The sequence below is a fragment of the Polyodon spathula genome, chromosome 11, assembly GCF_017654505.1.
Source record: "Polyodon spathula isolate WHYD16114869_AA chromosome 11, ASM1765450v1, whole genome shotgun sequence".
NCBI classification, from domain to species: domain Eukaryota; kingdom Metazoa; phylum Chordata; class Actinopteri; order Acipenseriformes; family Polyodontidae; genus Polyodon; species Polyodon spathula.
In genome coordinates this window covers 12581629-12602407 of record NC_054544.1, presented here as the reverse complement: position 1 = coordinate 12602407, position 20779 = coordinate 12581629, and the positions used below count along the sequence as shown (strand labels likewise).

At 35.5% G+C, this 20779-nt stretch overlaps 1 protein-coding gene across 1 annotated transcript in view; it reads right to left on the bottom strand.

The window, feature by feature from the left end:
* LOC121323034 (E3 ubiquitin-protein ligase ubr3-like) overlaps positions 1–20779 on the bottom strand; it is a 66712-nt gene extending 45933 nt beyond the window's left edge. Inside the window, exons 1-23 of the mRNA XM_041263753.1 lie at positions 20269–20779; positions 18383–18522; positions 17789–17941; positions 16986–17129; positions 16543–16586; positions 15818–15884; positions 15581–15711; positions 14635–14863; positions 14220–14399; positions 13748–13881; positions 13067–13174; positions 12831–12896; positions 12326–12415; positions 9695–9823; positions 9557–9609; positions 9259–9392; positions 8466–8551; positions 7981–8122; positions 7013–7109; positions 5918–6059; positions 5642–5746; positions 2282–2452; positions 447–910 (exon numbers count right to left, since the gene is read on the bottom strand). Of these exons, the coding sequence (XP_041119687.1) occupies positions 447–910; positions 2282–2452; positions 5642–5746; positions 5918–6059; positions 7013–7109; positions 7981–8122; positions 8466–8551; positions 9259–9392; positions 9557–9609; positions 9695–9823; positions 12326–12415; positions 12831–12896; positions 13067–13174; positions 13748–13881; positions 14220–14399; positions 14635–14863; positions 15581–15711; positions 15818–15884; positions 16543–16586; positions 16986–17129; positions 17789–17941; positions 18383–18522; positions 20269–20702 (3443 nt within the window). The 5' untranslated portion in view covers positions 20703–20779. The remainder of the gene's footprint in view (positions 1–446; positions 911–2281; positions 2453–5641; positions 5747–5917; positions 6060–7012; positions 7110–7980; positions 8123–8465; positions 8552–9258; positions 9393–9556; positions 9610–9694; positions 9824–12325; positions 12416–12830; positions 12897–13066; positions 13175–13747; positions 13882–14219; positions 14400–14634; positions 14864–15580; positions 15712–15817; positions 15885–16542; positions 16587–16985; positions 17130–17788; positions 17942–18382; positions 18523–20268) is intronic.

Below are 20779 nucleotides of genomic sequence, written 5' to 3'. Positions count from 1 at the left end.
ATGATTCGCCAGAACACTACATCACAATGAAAATTATCAGAGCGCAGCTACAAAAAAAGTAGTATTGCTATCAGTTTACTCAATGTACACTGTAAGCTGTCCCGATTGCAAATGTTTCTACTAGAAACACTTTCAATGAAGACACTGAAAACATCTGTCAAATAATTTGACTAGTTTATTAGTATTGCTGTAAAGTGGAAATCACATAGTTGACCCCTTCTGGTAAAGACTGCCTTGGCAATTGTGGAAAAGATTGCAGTTGAACCAAAGAAGGGCCAAAAGTAAACATTTTAGCACATACAACCACACACAACAAAAGTGGCAATTAAATGTTTAACAAACCACTACATACTATCATATTCAATTTGTACATACATTTCACACACCAATACACACAAAGGCAATGAAGAGAAGGGAAGTAAGTTGTTCAACAGCTCAGTACATACCTTTCCTCTTTGTCCATTGTTTTTTTGTCTGCTGGACCGTTTTTCTTAGGAGGTACAGGTGGTGAAATCTTCATACAAATTTCTTGTATACAGCGCTTATTCTGTCGAGCTCGGAGGGCGGCTTTTGTCAAGATGCGTTCAATTGCACTAATACCATCGCCATGGGAGTACTTTACTGAATCAAGTCTCACAGAACCCTCTGAGTTTTCCATCCAAGGGGGGCAGAAAGAGTTTTGTTTTGCTGACAGTTTGTGATGCAGCTTGATTAGCAGGGATATCATGCTTTCTCTGATTTCCAGAATCGCAGTGGTTAGCTGGGGAGTTGAGCCATGGGGTATCCACTTTGTCGCTGAGGATTTTGGTCGAACAGCTTGACTGGCTTCTCCACTACTGCGATTGATGATCTCCTGAAACTTCCTTCTGCGTTCAGCAACTAAGCTAAAGACCTGAGCTGTCCCAGAATTCTGGAAAAAAAAAAAAAAAATTTATTGTGTGAAATCTTTAAAAACACTAGTAAAACACAATATAATATCATGGCTATATAAAAAGAGATATGCAGTATCTGAATCGTTCATATCAATTAAACAAAATGATATAACCTTCAAAATGTGTTAATTTTACTATTAAATTACTTATGGTCTTTGAAAGGAGCCAGTAACAACCAATGCAAATGTAATGGATACCATAAGGATTTTCTTGTATAACTGGTGGGGATGGGGACAGGGGGGAAGAGGTGCAGGGGCTCAGTATAGAGTCATGAAATTGTAGGTGCTTGTAATTATTTTAATAATAGTCATTGATTACAAAAGTACACACCGGTTTACAAAAAAATGCTATCGTCTGCTGCACCAGCAGCGTCATAGTTTTGCTGCCATATAAATCCTACCAGCTGAAACATAAAATTACACTTTAATTAGTGACAACTGTGGTGGTGGCGATGTCATGCAATAGCCTTAAAGCAAGGACATAGAACTGAGGAGAAAAACAGAACAAACTACTGCAGTGGGTTCAATGTCAAATTATAACATTGTACCAGAAACCCATACTACCAGCTCAGACAGACATGGGCAAGATTATATATATATCTTGTATATATCTTGTATATACACATATATATAAAGCCAGCAGTTTAAAATTAAATCATCATTACAGGTAACTGAAGCTTTTATTAAAACTCATATGTAATGCTGACATGAATTTAAGTACAAATCAATAGCATAATGTAGATTACACAGATGTGTTTGCTGTACAGCTTTCAAAAAAAAAAAAAAAATGGCACCATAAAATAAATATCAAATCACAACATGGCAAATTTCAAGGCAATATTAATCATTCTGACATGCTGATAAAGATTAGAAATGCACATATAAAAAGTAATAAATAATACTTAACTAGTTTTAACATTTAGAAAGGACATGTATTCCAATGTTAGACTGTACATCTAGTGGACTGCTATAAATGCAGCAGCAAAATACACCACCCCATTGTTTAGCACGAATGTCTTGAAAGACTATCTTCCTAATAACTATTCTAGAATGCCTGATTTCATGAATACTGTAGAATCATGCAAAATGGTTTTTAAAGCCATTCCCGATGCTGCTGCAACTTTCAAAAAACAGACAACTACCTGTTTTTGGAGACCAGAAAATCGCCTGGAAGTCTGTGATACAAAAAGCAAGGCAATATACATAAAAGGCATGGCTTACTATGAACTTTTAAAGTATTCAGTGTAATTCACTTCCTCAAACAATGATGAATTTTAAAACAAACCCTCTAATTTCTTAAGATTTGCAAAAGCTACTTTCAAAATCAGTTTGACGATTGCACATACTAACCTGAGCAAAGGAAGAGGAGTCTGTGCTTGTACTTGCAGGCGGCTCCCTTTTTACCTCCGGGGCCGTCTCTGGTACCCTCACTCTCACAAAGTCAATAACATGATGCAAGTTGGATAGCAAGTTAGTGCCAGGAAACCAGCTATCATGGCAGTGTTCTTCAATGCAAGGTTCCTAAGATGATATAAGTCAATAATCAAAACATGAATGGAAACCTCTACATAAAAGAATATCTGCAAGTACAGTTCAGTAAATGCAGTGATACAAGAACCATGGTTTTGGTTTTCTCCTGTAATCTTCCAAGTGCTTTTGTAAAAGACCATTATTCTGGCCAGAACTAATATTTTTTATTAAACAACACCCAATAAAATTCTCTTGAATGGTTTTAAAACAAACCTGATATTACACAGTAAATGGAGACCAAATGTATGTGGTTTGTTTTTGATTTGCACATTGCCAAAGAACAAAATGCATTTACATTTTTGTATTGCATTTTGTTGAAATTAATTATCTAATGCATGCAAAGCAAACTGAATCCATAACTTTTACTTTACAGTATTTTAATATATTAGACAAAACGTGAAGAAAAAAGCAATGTTATGGCTTTTACAATAAGTGTTACAACTATTAAAAGTACAGTTGTTGTCAAAAGTTTTCATACCCCAATGGAAATTTCTAAAAGTTTTGCTTTTGTGGATTAGGAAAATAGTTACAAGAAAGAGATGTCTACAATTAATTTATTTTAGCAATTTTTTTTAGAAAAACTCAAAAAATGCTAATTCAATAGTATTTATACACCGACAAGGAAAATTAAATTAATAGCTAGTTGAGGCACCTTTAGCAATAATATCCTCTTTTAAACAATTTGTCAATGAGATTCTGGCATGATTCTTTAGTGATTTTTGACTATTCTCAAAGATTCTCCATCAGATTTAGATCGGGACTTTGACTAGGTCCTTCCAGAACCTTGATTTTATTCTTCTTTAACCATTCTGAAGTAGATTTTGTTTTCTTTTGGATCCTTTTCGTGTTGGAATGTCTAGTTGCACTTTAAAGCAAGTTTTATAGCAGAGGGTTTCAGATGATTGGCAATATCTTTTAGTTTACCATGTATTGGAACTAAATTTCCTGTGCCATTAGAGGAAAAACAGCCCCATTTCCACCTCCATGCTTGACAGTAGGTATGCTGTTCTTTTCTTTGTACGCCTCACCAGACTTTCTCCAAACGTAACGACTGTCAGCATTACCAAATAGCTCGATCTCGATTTGCAAATTGCTAATTCTTAAGTATTCATACCCTGACAAGGCGAATGAAATGAATAGCTAGTTGAGGCTATAGGGCGCATATCCTGCACTCACGCAGAGCGCCTTTACTGGATGTGCCACTCGGGAGCCCAACTTCACAAAACCTTTGACCAGAACTCATAGCCATCATTTGAATGCTGTTTTGCAAACTTTAAGCGATTGTCCTTCTGATGTTTTCCTAAGAGTGTCTTTTTCCTTGGCCTGCAACCATTGAGACCTTCACCATGCAATACTCTACCTATGCTTGAAATGGAAACCCCAGTCCCCCTTACAGCCAATTCACTTTGAATATCTCTGGCAGTCAATCTCAGATTGTTATTAACCTTCCTCACAATTCTTCTACTTGTTCTTGGTGAAAGAACCTTCTTTCTTCCAGACCAAGGGAGCGTCGTGACAGGACCACGAGTCTTGTACTTCTTAATAATAGAACCAATAGTTAAAATTGGGATACTCAAATGCTTGGAAATCTTCTTTTATCTTTCCAAAGCTTTATGACAATAAACCATTTTCTGCCTAAGGTCTTCAAATAGCTCTTTACCTTTCCCCCCGTATTGACTTTTTGGTAATGACAGCAATCATCCTATGCCTAACCCTTTTATACTCTAAGAATGCCCACTTACAATCCTGCACTTTCTAGAATTACGTTCTGCACTATCATATTGAATTTTCTAACACATTGTACACAGTTATGAATACTTCTGAATTAGCATTTTTGGAGTTTTACAAAAAAAAAAAAAAAAAAAAAAAAAAAAATGCTGAAATAAATGTCTTGTAACTTGTTTTCCTCATCCACAAAAGCAGCATTTTTGCTACAAAAGATTTTTTCTAAAATTCTTTGTTTGAGAAATTTCTGGAAATTATAAAATTTCCATTGGGGTATGTAAACATTTGACTAAAACTATGTTTTGAATTAAAACCCAGATGAATGTATTTCTGTTGTGTTTACCTATTAAAAAATATGTAAAACAGTGCAATCCTCAAAGTTACAGCTGCCTGATAACCAATCGCGATGATAAATAATTTCAATTGCATAACTAACATTTTATGCATGCAAATTACTGATGCCCATCATTGCAATCATCTGATGTGTTCTGAAAGCAATTATTTACACATGGGTCGAAGTCGTACAGACTGGAAAGTGTATACAATTATTTAAAAAAATAATAACAATTAAAACTAAAAGAACCAGCTCAAATTTAAGGGATTCTAGAAATATGACAAAAACCAAATACTTTTCTTATAAACAAAATAGCAGCCACAAACCTACTAAAAGACTTGAAAAGGCACAGTTTGTGCAACAGACACACACACACACACAGCAAGTTGCCAGGGCAACCTGGTTAATGCTAAACATGCAATTGCTGGATATTTGCTGCATACAGTATATATTACCGGTTTTATTTTGTTTTACATAGAGCAGTTTTATTAAATGTATATTAATGTTGTTCACTTATTGTCTATATCCCAAATATTAACTACTTAAAATGCAGACAGTTCTCATCTAACAGCTACAAATCTTTAACACTGTTACGAAAGTCTACAAGCTGTCGGGAACATTGATCAGCTGTACTGTTCAATTTCATTGCACTAGCTTGTAAAGAGCCAGATAGTTGCAAGCTCCATTGGTAAAATAGCTTGTGGGCTGCACCTGCCTCTATTCAAAACCTGCTGATGCCATACACAAGCCTGTACCCATTTCCCAAGAAAAAAAGGATGATAATAATGGTCTGGTGACTTCATTTTTCTTTATTCTGCCATTCCACAATTGTGCATTTAAAAATACTTTCATTTCTGTGTTCTTTCTTTTTATCACAAGTAACCAATATTTACCAATTTCCTAACTGCCACAACATACAAAGCCACACTATGATTTACATAGGAGCACTTCTAAGGTGAAAAATTATATTTAATACATTGTGTTCAGATCAGCATACACATATTCATGACTAGATCATTTAGTTAAGCCATGCTGACAGAACTATACTTCGCTGAAAAAGAGCCCTTCACTAATTGAGATAGCAATTTTATTCTTAGTATTAGATTTTAAGAACATCATACCTCTTCTTCAGGTTCCTCTTGTAGCACATTATCAAGACCCAATTCAATCAAGTATAAGACCATGCAAAGCACATGTTCAGACATGTTTTGATGATCCATTGAGATCTAAAAGTAAAAGATAATAAATAAAAAGAACTTGGATATAGACATGTCAAAGCATCCAATTAAAAAATACAAATACAAGTCAGATTTGTGGTCTCCCGTTTCACCACAGTATTATTTAATTGTTTTGTAAAGACACAGATTAATATTAAATATTTCAAGTTTTGGAATTACCTTATACAAAAGGGTGAAGAGCACAATGTGTAATGTTTTACAGTGCAACAGCCTAACAAGACCTTTATAACATGGATGTAAAGGTGTTCTCTCCTTATAGGGTGGCCATGGGTTTCCAGAAAAAATTCCAGACTCTTTCAAACTGTTAAAGAAAAAGAAAAATGCATGTGTAAACCAATGGATTCTTTCCTGCAGAAAATGTATTCTTAAAGAAGATATATATTTTTTGATACAGTATCTGTCTAGATCTATATCTATGTATTTTGGATGGGTAACAGTTTTAAACTAACAGCTACAGTTTATAATCTTGATGCATTTTCTTGAAATATTATATTACCCATAAACTAAAATATTGAAAAATGAAATATTTGTAATAAAGTAAAAGTATGACCTTCCAAAATTCCATCTTAATAGTTTTTCTTTGCATTAATAAACAATTACCGGTTCAATATTAGAAAACGTTCAGAGAGCACAGCCCACAGATTTTTTATTTTTTTTTACCCAGAGTTAATAGCCATTTATGGCCCAAGGGATAAGACTGCTCCATTTGCAATTAAATTGTTCCTGAAAACAGGTTATGTAATATTTAGCCAGGCTGGCAGGTCATATATCACATGCCAGTGTGTTTAATGTGCTTTAAGTGAGCAGTCACAAACTAACACAAAAATGCCAGGTACATTTCTTGACTAGCAGCCCTCCAACCTGCTATATTCAATCTGGGTTTTTCCTAATAAGGTTAAGTGCACTTCAAGAAGACACTTGCATATTCTATTTCTTTACATGTTCCAAAAAGCCTTATTCTGTTAAATCAGGAAGGACGGAATAAATACGTTGAGCAGCTAAACTGTATGTCCAACTACACAGGATTTGTCGTGTTCCTTCAGGAATAGGGACAATGCTGTGAAATCCAAACCATATCAAATGTGAGGAACAATATTAGAACAGTACACCCTTAGAGACAGGAAAGCAATTCTCTTCACAGATCTGTAGTAGAAGCACATGTACTTCCCAGAAAAATCTTGGAGTTACTCTGATATTCAGGAAATTAACCTTAAATTTTTCTTGCTAGTTGCTAGTGTGTTTTTGAACACTTACAATGCTGTGTATCTGTCCATTGCCGTCTGTACGTCTCTGCGGTAAACTGTTCGTAGAATTACCATGATCGGGTCAAATTCTTTTTCCCAGACTTCAGCTTAAAATAAATTGGAAAAAATCTTAAGCATAGACCTTAAAATCATGGTAATATTAATTATTATAATACTAAACGTTATTATGATAATAAATCTGAACACTGAAATCTAACCAATGCCTGCCCCCTTTTGGCTGTGCTGCGGGAATGGTGAACTGACACTTTATTTAATGTAATGTTAAATTATATGATGCATTGTAAAGCACAGTGCCTTATTTCCAATTACTCTAATGAGGATTACTGTTTTAATTGTAGATTCAATTAACTAATACAAAAAAGTAGTCCTATTGGGAACTACATGACAAAAACAAGTGAGGAAAAAAAAAAAAAAACACCCCTTATATTCCAGTTTGTTTATTTTTTAGGAAATTATGCATTTTTAAAAGATGATTTGATCATATAAATGTTACCCAAAAAGCATGGTCATTAACTAACTAGGTCTGACATGTTTTTCAATTTAAAAAGACACAAATAAATGTGCATTTACAGAAAAATAAGCGTAAGCACACAGAAGTGTTTCCAATTTCGAGCATACAAGGGCATTAGCCCTAGGGCCCTTAAGATGTTTTCTTGTTATATTTGATGCCATGAAACAGCTTTAAAACATATACAAGAATACATGTTATAAAACTCCTGACAGAAGAAACCAGGCTCCTGTGCAAATGCATACATAGTCAGTTATTTTTCAAAGCTAAATGGCAAGCCAAGAAATAATACAGACACTTGGCTCCATCTGCAGACTGCTTGAGGCATTACAGTTCCTCTGAATAATGTGTTTAAAAAACATTTAATTGAAATAGTAGTTAGATACTTATACATTGGATCCCCCCCCCCCCCCCCCCCCCGATTGTATTCACTGTCTTTCATACCCTACCTTTAGGTGTGTACATTCCTTGTTGCATAGAACCTCCAGGTTCAAAAACGGGAGCCTTAAAATCAGCAACAGCTGAAAGCATGACTTCAAAGCTAGAACTGCCGGGAACAGTACCACTTTTTGGATTTGGATTTTCAGGAATGTGAAAACATTGTTAAGGACTTTACCTTTATTGCAAATATACCAGAGACCTTTACTGAACAATGTTAGGAGGTTACAGTGGAGGGAGGGGATGTTGAGGTCTAGACGTGTCTTTGATTTTCTGGAAGTGGGCGCACCAAATGGCAATGCTGGGTTTAATTATTATTTTTTTTTTTTTGTAATTAAACCGTATATTATTTGAGACACTTACTGTAAATGCTCTTTATAAAGCGAGTGAAAGTAAACACTGATGTTTAGTGCACTGTTATACTGCATTTAAAAATAAAACTTCTAAAATATAGAATACAAATTTTAAAATCTAAAGAAAATTATGAAAAGGATATGAGATCCAATAAGGAGCTGTGTGTCCGATCATTCATGCACAGCTGGGATACCATCTCTGCCCTGAGAATATCATCATCTGCCATTCCTACGATACCAAAACGGAAAGCAAAACAGTCATTATAAATACAATGTCCTTATCAGACTATACAGTAATAGGCAGTGTGAACTAAGATATGACGAAAACAAATACATTCAAATCTTTGCATTAACATTGCGTTCCAATTCACTGTTCAATATCATAGTCTATAAAAAAGCATTTGTGGTACTAGGGGGCAAATACATACTGCATATGCATAAAGTACTGCATCCACACTGTCCGTGAGCGAATAATTTGAAAGTCACTGCAGTCAAATGGATGGATGCAGCTTAAGAACAAAGGTCGAAAGAAATCAAGCCTGTATTCACATGGAACACTTACTTTAAGGTTGAAGGGCTATCCCTCAACAAAGAGGATGTCATGAGAGCTTTTGCTGTGATCAGATTGAAATACAACCACTTTAGATATATATACCAAGGTTATGAAAGCATCTTACCCTGCATGCAAGTTTCTTGTAACAATGTAGGTCAACAGCCGTGAAGAATAAATTGCAAACCAGCCTTCATAATACAGTTTCTAAAAGGTCTTAGCAGATATTAATCAATTAATGTTCTTGCGCTTTATGATCGATTGGGAAAAGTTTGATCTGCCAATTAAAAACAATAAATAAGCACACATTGCTTTTATATTGCAAGGCTTGTTCTTTAGACCACTTGACCCTCTACTTGTGTATCAGTTAGATTTATTGTCCTTACCCAAGTGAATGCGAAGGCTCAACAATAGCACAAGAAATGTTAGGGCTCCCTCCAACATTGGTTTTTCATGTTCAGGATCAAGCGCTGTGTTTTGATGTTGTGAAGCCATTGTCAGTAAGTCCACAACTTTAAATCTACATTGAAAATACAAAAGGTTATTTGGTAACACAGAACAGCATTTGCTAAAAACTAAATTCTGCACCATGATGAGTGAAAAAATAAATAAATAAAAAATACAAAAGTAGAAACAAAAACTAAAATTATAATGAAACTAAAATCGATAAAATACTGTTTTTACCTTTCAAAGACTGAAGAAATGAAGTAATCTGGATCTAACCGTGATGCACAAATCTAGAATAAAGAATAAAGTTGTAAAACCAAAGGATTTTTTCTATTTTGTGAAAAATATATTTATCAATTAACTACTAGTCGTTACCTGGAGGAGATAGATGTCCGGGTCAATCATAGAGTTACAAAAATGGGACTGTACGTAAGTCATGGCCTGACCTTTAATTTGTAAGCCATTCCGGACCCACATATTACTATGGATTTCTGAAAGGCTTGCCTGAGGGAAAAAAAAAGCAGGATACTTCACACAGGGAACAGGTAAAAAAAAGTTTTTTTGACCATCAGCCAGTAATAATGAAAATGGCACATTTTTAAATGTAGTGTTCACACTCCAAAGTTTTCCAAAACGCAGCTACTTGTTGGCCAGCTAGGGGCTCAAAACTTTTGTTCTGAATCCATCTCTATCAGTTGATCAAACACCACCCTTAAATGGCAAAAACATTACACATGTAAGTGATGCTCCCACGAAGAGTGGGGTTTTAACTGGAGTGCCAAAGCACCATATGACAAAGGAAATGCAGCCCTTAGTAGAATTTAAAACAGATCCTATGTGTCATGATCAGCATAGCTGTAACACCTCTGTGAATCAAAAATAAGTCTTGGTGGAATGCAGAATAGTGAAACATAGTAGTTTACAGAAAGTGTTAAGTGCACCCCATAAATAAATGCGGTTAACTTATAATTTAAACCAAAAAACAAAAACAGTAAAAAAACTAGTTAAAATAAAAAAAATGTTTAAATAACATGAAGTGCTAAACAGTAATGTCTTTAAAATATCACAAACTGCACAGATAAATGTATTATATTGTAGTGGGGGACTCAACATGTAGAAAATCTAGTTTAAAAAATAAAACACAGTTTGTCAACACATACATGTGCACCAATATGAAGTTGTATTATGCATACAAGTTTTAAAGTCCTATAGCTAGAAGCACATTTAGCCTACTCTGAATTGCCTGTTATATCACTCAGGGATTACAGGGGCTGCACATTAGTGGTAGTCTGGTATATGGAAGACATCTTTTTTAAAACCCTGTTGGAGGTAATAAGCAGTGCACTGTAAAGAATGCTGTAATCAAATACAGCGCTGGAAACTAATCAACCGAGCAGACAGGAAGGAAACACTCACTCTAAGATTGAACATTACTACACAGGGCTAAAAAAAAATAAGTCTGCAGGGCTAAATCAATATTTTTAGAAGTAATACCTTTTATACATTTATCCAAGCTTCCCTGCAACTCTCACCACTATTCTGCAAGTCAATAGGAGCGCTCATGGTAGCCTATACAGTACGGTATGAAAGACAAGCCATTTTTGCAAATCCCTGAAGGCAGACAAAAATAATAAAATCATATTTTTTCAATACTGCAGTGTTCGAAGTAAATGAAAACTGACTATTGGCTTAAAAAAATAAATATGTAGGTCTAAATCAAAAATTTTAGAATCAATACAGTGTTTCTCCCTTGGCAACCCTGCAACTCTCAACAATCTATTCTGCCAGGAGGTAGTAGTGATTGTGTTATATGAACAATGTATGTTTTTTGCCAACCTTGGAAGGCAGAAACATGTAACATGTGCCAGCAGTGTAGCCTGGATTGCTTCGGGGGGGGGGGGGGGGGATTTTTGCAGATGTGTAATAATTTATAAAAAGGTTTCTGTAGGTAAAAATGAACTAAAGTAATCGCCCTATTAAGAACCGTGATTTTTCACATCAATAATCTTATTTAGAACCGCTACTTTGCAGTACAAATTAAATAACAGAAATAATAACCTAACTTTCCTGATGTTTAGATCCCCAAATCCATCATCCTGTTTTTCACTGTAAACTTGTCGAGTATATACAGATCTCAGTTTTATAGATCTCTGCCGTTTAAAGTCATGATTTGCACGGGACTAAAAACCATGTGCCCTCAGAGGACGTCTAGCAACCTCCCAGACGTGGATTACCTTTTATTAACGAAAGTTGGTCAATTAAAAATGAAATGCGATGTTGTGGCCAGAGAGAAATGCGCTGTTGTGGTCTTTTGTTCATGATATTTTAAACAATGAACCAGGTTTCAATAACTAATTTCGTTGTGCCTTACTTTTCAAAAGCTACAATAACCATTTTTGTCCTTTGAGTGATTTGTATTTCCATAAAAATCTTCAAATGCACCATAAAAGCCAATTATGTTTTGCATTTTCGCCTGCCTCCTGAGGCCACAATTTCGATGTTAATCTTTGACGTGTCATCGCACATCGGTTTGAACAGTACATGAACACTCGTTGTCCAATCAAAAGGAGTCGAAGGCTGAATCTGGTGTAAAAACGGCAGGACTCTGCCCAATCATAACTAGATATTTGTTTGACTTTTTATTTTTTTTTAAGTGTGCTTAGGCGGGCAGCAAAGCAAACAGCTCACGGATCAGAGCTTACATTGGTTGGGACTGAGGTTTACAGTGTCGCAAGTGGCAAGTACCTACGCCACTGCCGCGTTCTCTTTGAAAAACAATTTTCCCCTAAAGAATATGGTTAGTATAAAAAAAAAAAAAGTAAGCATTTTAACAAGTCACGATATCCCAGGTTCTTCAAACAGTTATCAAATATGTTCAATTTAAGCAGAATGAAGTACATTAGCACCCCTTGCTGCTGGAGAAGGGTTAATGTATACAGGACATGTGCATGTATGCCACTTTGCAAACAATAACTCCATCTCCTGCTTAATCAACAATCACAATACCTGAATCTGAAGTGGATGAATCATTATCTTCATAAGCATTTCTTGATCTGGTAAAAGGCTGTCCAAGTCCAGTCCCTGGCACTTCACAGCCTATTAAAAAAGTAAAAAAAAAAAAATTCTTAGACATCAAATTTAGCCAACTACTGCTTCATATACAAAAATTCAAAAACTGAATCTCATCATGCAGTCAGTAAAATTTACAAGTCATTCTACAAAATTGTTACAAGAATTCTATTAATAACCAGTAAAAAAAGTATGAGCCAATTCGGTGTCAAATGGGTGTGACTAGCATGTTGCAAACAAATTTAAAAATGTAAGTTAATAAAGTTCATAAGAAACCTGCAAATCAACTTGGCATGTACTTTGTTTAGATGCATAAACTTTGTTAGAAGTAAAAGCAACGGTTCACAAAATGCACTTTTTTGACAAGCTACTGTTTTTCTTTTCTTGACAGGTCAGCCAGTTTTTTGTAAAATCAAGGTGTTACACGTGCAAGTCAACTTACCTTGCTCAAAAACATAGCATAATAGCGATGAAGGGGCAAGTGAAATGACACTTGGTGAGGAGCCGGCTGGAAAAAAGAAAACAAATTTGTTATATGCAACAAAAAATAAATAAATAAATGTCTACATTTAAAATAATCTCAAGCAAAAAAGATACCATCTTTACAAGTGCATGCCTATTGTACTTCAAACCCATTGCCTATTATCTACACCAATGTGCTAACCAAAGAGAAAATACCTCATCCACAAAGTTGACAGAATCAAACCAGAGCTGTAGTGTTTCCTCCTCCTTTGCTGGATAGGTTTTTACACTACCATCATAGTGTACAATTAGAACAAATGTCTGCTGTATACGATTGGACAAAACAATAGACCTACAATCTTTTTCTAGGAAATACCATTACGTCAATTCCTTTATTGTGTGTATTATCAAGATTTCAATGATTGTTCATCTCTATTGTGACAATTCTGTTGACTCCTAATCCAATTAATATTGTAACTTTTTTTTTTTTCTATTTCTTTTTTTTTTAACTTGCATACAAAAAAAAAATGAATATAAATCTATATATATATATAGATATATATATATATATATATATATATCTATAATATATATATATAAATATATATATATATTATCTTTAAGCCAATTTATATACAGCGTTAATTAAAAAAAAAGAAAACAATATTTATAGTGAAGCATTTAGTCTACCTGAAATGCAGTAAGACCTATTTTCAACCATGCTATAAATATGGCACAACTTATTTAAGGATATGATCACACTTTAACTACACCTGTGCAATATCCTTTTACTCTTCAATAACATTTATTTTCTTATTACACGTCCCTTAAACTGGGATTAATAACATAAAGAAAGAACTCTGAGGGAAAGTGGAAAGTCCAACCCAACATCCTTACCTTCACTTTGCAATGCGTTAAGAGTCCCCACATTGGTTGAGCACATGCTTCCAACTCTGCTGCAAATGCTGCATAATATGTTTGCGATTCAAACTCCACGTGTTCATTTATTTCTCGCTTGTTTAAATTCATTCCTATTAAAAAAAGAAACAATTTATCATGCATAACACCTCTCTAGGTGAATTTTGCGAAGACATTTGTTTTTAACAGTATTTATCTTCCGGTTTCATTGTTCATTTTATGTTAAAAATCCAATAAGACAAAATGTTCCAGTTTATTCTTCTTTTCACACAGCAAACAAGTCATATGATCAATGAAATGGGACAACTGTAATCAAAAAATGTTTAAACAACAATTACACTTTTCTTTAAAACATACTAAAAAATAAATCACACCAGAAGAATTAATTGTCCAGTTTATTTTTTCTTTCTTTTTTTTTTCCTTTGGCCTGTCTTGAGTAGACTTAGCTCACCTTGAAAGAAGGAAACGAAACTCATCCACAACATTAGCAACGACTGATCCTCCAAGAATTTCTTTGCTACACTTTGGTGTGAGAGAATATTAATAAAATCGCTAACTAAAGGCCAGTATGTGTTGTTCTTCAGCAGAGGTTCTCCACAGTTAACCACCACATGGCGATTATTTTCTTCATCTGAAAAAAAGACATTAAAAAAATTGCATTTCACTTTCTTAAAGAAAACAAACATTGAACAATCATACAAGTAAAACAAATAATTCTTGTTTAGCTGACCACACCTCTTTGTCAACCTGTAATTCCTCCCATTTTGATGCCTATTACTCAGAACTACAGTACATGCAAAAAAGAAAAAGAAAAACACAAACTGAGTTGGTAAGCCCTGGCCTTCACTGTACATAGACTGACTTACCTTGAAGTTCACTCTTTACAAGGCAACTTTCCATCATATAAAGAAGAACTGTCACCATTATGTCCAGTAGCTGACATTCCTCTGTTACATGACGAGCTAACTCTTCATTGCTAAATAACTGCACACTAATATGTACAATTCTGTTGGACATGGTATCTGATTCATGGCTTTTCATTAAAGTTTTCATAATGAATGCATAATGTTGAACGAAAGTCCTTGTAAAAGAAATCTGCAAAAAGAAAACAAAAACATATTAGAAAGAACTATAGTACAAAACACCAGATTTAATCATCATCAAATACTCCATCACAACATATATCGCAGTATTTTATTTTTACCCTGGTTTTCTCCCCAATATGGAATGCCCAATTATTATGTTTTAACCGAGCTTACCACCGAGGCAACTAGGGAGACAGAGGCTGAAACACACGTCCTCCAAAACGTGTTCCTGCAAATCCATCATTTTTCACACTGCAGAATGCACAGATAAGCCACGAGATCTCTAGTGCCGGAGGACAACACATATCTGAATGGCTCCACTGCAGATTTGTAGGCGTCCTGTCAGCCACAAGGGTCACTGGTGTGTGGTAAACCATGGATTGCCCTGCCAACCTAAGCCCTCCCTACCCGGGCGGTGCTCAGCCAATTGTGCGCCACCTCCTAGGAACCTCCGGTCACTGTCAGCAGTGACAGCCTGGATTCTAATCTGTGATCTCCAGGCTATAGGGTGCATCTTGCACTCCACATGGAGCGCCTTTACTGGATGCGCCAATCAGAAGCCCCTTATATACCACAGTATTAAAAAAATAAATTTAAAAAATCTAAGGATCAACATTTGTAATTGCCAGTGATAAAAAATTAGTACTTCAAAAAAGGTAAAAAGTAAGCAGAAAATGAACCATCAAGTAAAGTCTTCCATCATGTTACCCAAAAGCTGTTACAGTACCTTGTAGTCTTGATCTGGCAACATGTTCAGTAGAAAAGTAACCATCTTTTGTGGGAACTCATATTTTATTGTCCAAAACAACAACTCTTCTAAAAAACATTTGTGTTTCAGGACATCCATGATGGATGGATCTGCAAAAAAAAAAAAGTGGTGGAATACTACAAGTGTGTTTTCTTAAACATCTCCCTACTACAGTAAATAGAAGAAAAGTATTCCCTGATTTGGGGAATTTGGTACCTTTGGTACTGCTGCTTAGTTTCACCCTCTTTCTTTGTCCAGCTCCTTGGCTGCCATCTGGGTCATCCTGAAATGTAAAAATTACAATACTGGTAGTACAGTGTGTGTAAACTTCAGTAAATACAGACACTAAGTAAACCTGAAAGCAAATTAAACAAAAAATGTGTCCCAGGGGAAGGAAATATAACAACCAACTATTTTCTTGTCATTATCTGTTGCCAATTATTTTACATGCATAACTGCAAAAAGAGATTATTACAATGATGCAGAGTATAGTGCCTACCTATAATAAATCAATAATTTACATTTGCTTCCATTCAATCTTTGATGTCTGTTTTCCTGTGTTACATACCACACATCAGAAAAAAATACAATCATTTTTTGTAAAAGGAAAATAAACCTGTCAAAGTAAAAAAAAAAAAAAGAAACAAACAATTCCTTAAATGATTAAGTTATTTAACAGTTTGTAACATTTCCAATTTTATTTTCCTTTCACAAATGCAAATTTCAAACTGAAACACAAAACACTGACCAATTTTCTGTAACACTCTGAAAAAATACACTAGTCAAAATAACTACAGTAATCAACTGATGTTCATGTTGTGTGTGTATTATTCATATCGCACGTGTATGTTAGTCAGATTTTTTTTTTTAACAATTATAAGTATCCATTGTCATTTTATATTTTTTTCTTTCACAGTTTAGCGCAGATTACTGAAACTGACCTCTATAGAAGACTCAATGGGGTCTCTGACTACTGCTGCTGAACCTAAAACAACAAGTTTAGGAAGTCATTAAACCATTCTGCATTGTTTCTTTAAATTGTTATCTTCAGCCTTCACTGTTGGAATAATCTGTTCTAAAATTATGCTTTCCATCCTGATACTAAACAAACAGATCTGCAGAAAATCTGGGGCAGTAGTTTGGTTAAAAATCATTTTACCATGGCTTTAAAGATTTTACTATTGTTCACATTGAAAAATATAACATTAAAAAGTGGTCACTTTACTATGAGACCTTTATATGTTTTGCTACATGATAAACATGTAAAATACATTAAGTAAAGCAATAACGCTGTCCCAAACATGAGAAGTTGGTGCTTAACTGAAAGCTTAAAAAACCATCTTTAAATATAAACGTTAAGAGAAATAAATAAATAAAACCTTACCTAAAATACTTAGGGCACCAGCGCCTGCAGCTAGCTCGATTACACCCGACACATTCTTTTCATCTGATGACACCAATCCAGAGCTTTTAAGGGCTGAAAGGTACTTGTCATAATTTTTCTTTGCATGCACATTTTCTTCTTGTCCTTCAGAGAAAATGCATTTTTTCAACCATTAGTGGTCAGAAATGTTGTTATCTAACTTCTTAAGAAGCTTTTTTTCTATTCAAAGAACAACATCAGCAAAAACACAGATAGGTCAGACAAACGTTCCCAGTTGTTTGGTATTAGATCAGTAAATTGCAATGAAGTTTACTGTTGTGATTTTGTCTGGGATTTGTACTAAATAGACAATGTAAATTATAACAGCAGTCTCAATGCCTGCTTTACAGTTTTCCACCCATATACTGTATATTTCTAGTAATTTCAGCAAAGTCACAATCCCTGAACAACAGAGTAGTAGAACTCAAGTTCTCAAAACGGCAGGGTCTAAAAATATCATCATGAAGATGTCACTCACATAAAAAAATGTATGCAAAGTAGCAAATATTACATTAAAAAGTGGGACATACATGAACAAAAAAAATGGCAAAAGACTTTTTTTTTTTTTATGTATGTGTTAGTCAGATACTAAAATAAATAAGGAGTACTGCATTTGATTTTTGGACGTCACTTGCAGACAAAACTGATATTCTACAGATCTTATACAGTTCCTATACTTTGCCCTTTGCACAGACTCATATCAACTTACACAACACTGGGTATGTGGAAAAGGAAACCTAATGAAAAGCAACTAATAAAGTTACCCATGGTCAAGTCTTTGTAGCTTTGCTGGTTTGTTAAGATCTTTGTAAGTACTGTTCGCATGGCTCCTCCCATCTTGGTTAATTCTTCCAAAAATGAAATCTGTGGTTCCAGCTGCTGAAGAACCTTCTGAAGATCCCTCTCTGATGCTGTACCTGATGTTATGTATGGACACACAAAAACATATAATATTACTTTAACATCACTTATGCTGAGCTTTAATGCCTAAAGATTTTTTTTGGGGGGGGGGGGGTTGGCCTAAAATGCTACATCTTAAAGTCTTAGATACTGTTTAATCATTTACTGTTGCAGACCTGAAGTCTCCTAAACGCCATTTAATATTAATAATATCAAATATGGAGAGGATCCTCATGCTGTAAACCTCAAAATTACTGGGCTCTGCTACTCAATAACTCAATTTACAGTATGCTTCCTTAATATACTGTAGTATCAAATTGCACAATTATTAAGGACAAGAGGTAAAACGCACCAAAGTGTAAGGCATCTGAGTAAGTAAACAGTGATGCAAGGACAAATTTCAAAACAGCAGAGGCGTGCATCTGAAAACATGTGTTTTTGCCAAGTTAATTCCTTACCTGGTTCACTGTATCCGTCCCTCAAATATTGAATGATATATATGATGAATTGAGGAAGAACCATTTCTGACATAAACAACAGCTCTCTGGGGACTGAAGGAACATTTGTCCCAGTTTTTGATCTGTGTCGTCTACAAAACCTAAATAAAAAAATAAGAAATAAAATAAAATAAGTTGAGGTTGCTTTTCTTTGTCTAAAGGAATTTGTAAAAATTTTGATAACCGACAGAACCACAGGGGGAAAAAAAGGTGAACACTTGGTAAGGGGAACAAAAAGTTATGATCCAAAATGAGGGCATGCAGCCAGGAGCCTGAGTTTTACTCAAGGGGAGATGAGACCAGGAAAATCGCACGTTTTCTTACAATCAACAGCTCAGCTGGTATTGCCATGCCCTGATCACAGGGGACCTCGAGGCTGAGCTCCAAGGGCAGACAGGTCTTATTACGAATGGAACAATAGGAAAGAGGGAAAAAACAACACTGCAAATGGGATGGGTTAAACTGTAATCTCGTGCACAGCCCATAAAGTCAACCTGTAAGCTAACTACAGTACATGCAATCCGTTTACCAAAAAAAAAAAAAGAAATCCTTGACATAATCCCAAAATGCCAGTCCACATCGGAATATGCTACAATGTTGTACAAAATACGATCAAGGCTATAACTAGTTTGCCAATACAATAGTAATATCAAGCACTAAAATTGAGTTATTCTTGCACAGTAAAGTCTCTCCCAATACTAAAAACAAACTCTTCAATTCAAAAACCTGTTAGCCAGCCTACATGATAGCTTGCTATGAATTCCAATATTCGATATGAAAAATACCTTTATGAAACTATCAAAACACTTATTTCCGCAATCAACTGGCTTGATTAGAAAAAAGCCAAACAAGTTAGAGTTACATACACATCTGATCACAGTCAACTTTGTTGTGATAGGCTGTCTGAAGCATAGGCCATTACAGCATGCAAATGAATACTCAATGCTCTATCATTTCAATGTTAAAAAAAAAAAAAAAAAAAAAAAAACATTCTGAACTGAAGTTGCTAAAGAAGCATAATATTACTCAGGTCAGGAATATGTCACTTATTTGCAGACCACACATACAGAATCAGAAACTACAGATTTACCAGTGACAGAACTGTAGCAGTCAGGAAATGGGACTGGAGATCTTAACTTCCAGTCAGTTGTGTTATTAGTCTCCCTCACTCACATTAGGTGACAATGCATAAATTGTCACCATCATCTAATTTAAGCATTAAACAAGGAGATGAATTGTCGACTGCCCCTAAAATACACAGTAACTTTTCACAGTGCACTGTGGGCTTCAGCTCCAATTCAATACAGTTGGCAATTGACCAATGAAGCAATCTTGCTTACAAACACAACCCTGCAACTGGTAGTGTTTGTGTGTGTAACCACGGATTGCCACAGTTCTGTAGTTGCTCAACACACAAACAGCTGTAGCTCCCTGACATGCGGCCAGTATATAACAAATAGGAAAAAAATTATATCATGTACTTCCTGGAAGGATGTTATGCAGTATAATGAAATCGTCCAACTCAAAAACAAAACTATAAAATACCGTCTCTGTGGCTCCTAGTAAGTATGCTTGGATTTGGCCGTGACAGGACCACATGTCATTTAAATATCACGCGTGTATGTGATCGTTAAAAATAAACTGGGTGCGACACAGAAACGCAAGAACACTCATGTTCAACTCCCGAATATAGCCTAGTCACTCAGACTGCATATACCCTTAACTCAGCTGTACCAGCACGGTGCTGTGAAGTGGGGGTGCTAGTGCATAACTACTAACTAGCTGTCAACCCGATACGGGGTTGCTGTAATTAGTATTATATGTACCAATTAACTTACTGTACTTACCCACTTTCACGCATGACATTGCTGTCACCACAATCACAGGCCCCACCAGCCTGGCTTCTGAACATATTGAAATCATGTCCTGTGTGGTCCCCGTTGTTGAAACACTCGGCGCATAAGGACATGCATGGGGAAATGCCACAGGTCCGACACCGGTACGCCACAAAATTGGCTGTCCACACCAACCCGCACAAGGTGGCGTTATCATAGGACCGAACAGTCTTGCAGAACTCCTCGAAACCTTCTCCTCCGGCCAGCAGGGATTTGCACCATTCTAAGGCCTCGGTATCTCCTGCCGGCCTCTCTGGATTCAATACGCTGTCCAGCAGCTCTTGGAGCTGGTGGACCCCTGAGCTGTTGTCTGTCCGGTTAAGCTCGGCCTTTAGATAGGAGGCTGTGGATTTCTTGTCCCGGCGCTGCAGCGATGCCGCCATCATGTACTCCGGATTGTTGTCCAGGTTTTATTTTTGTTGTCTTGTTGCTAAGTTCTCGGCCTTTCTCGCGGTATCTCACC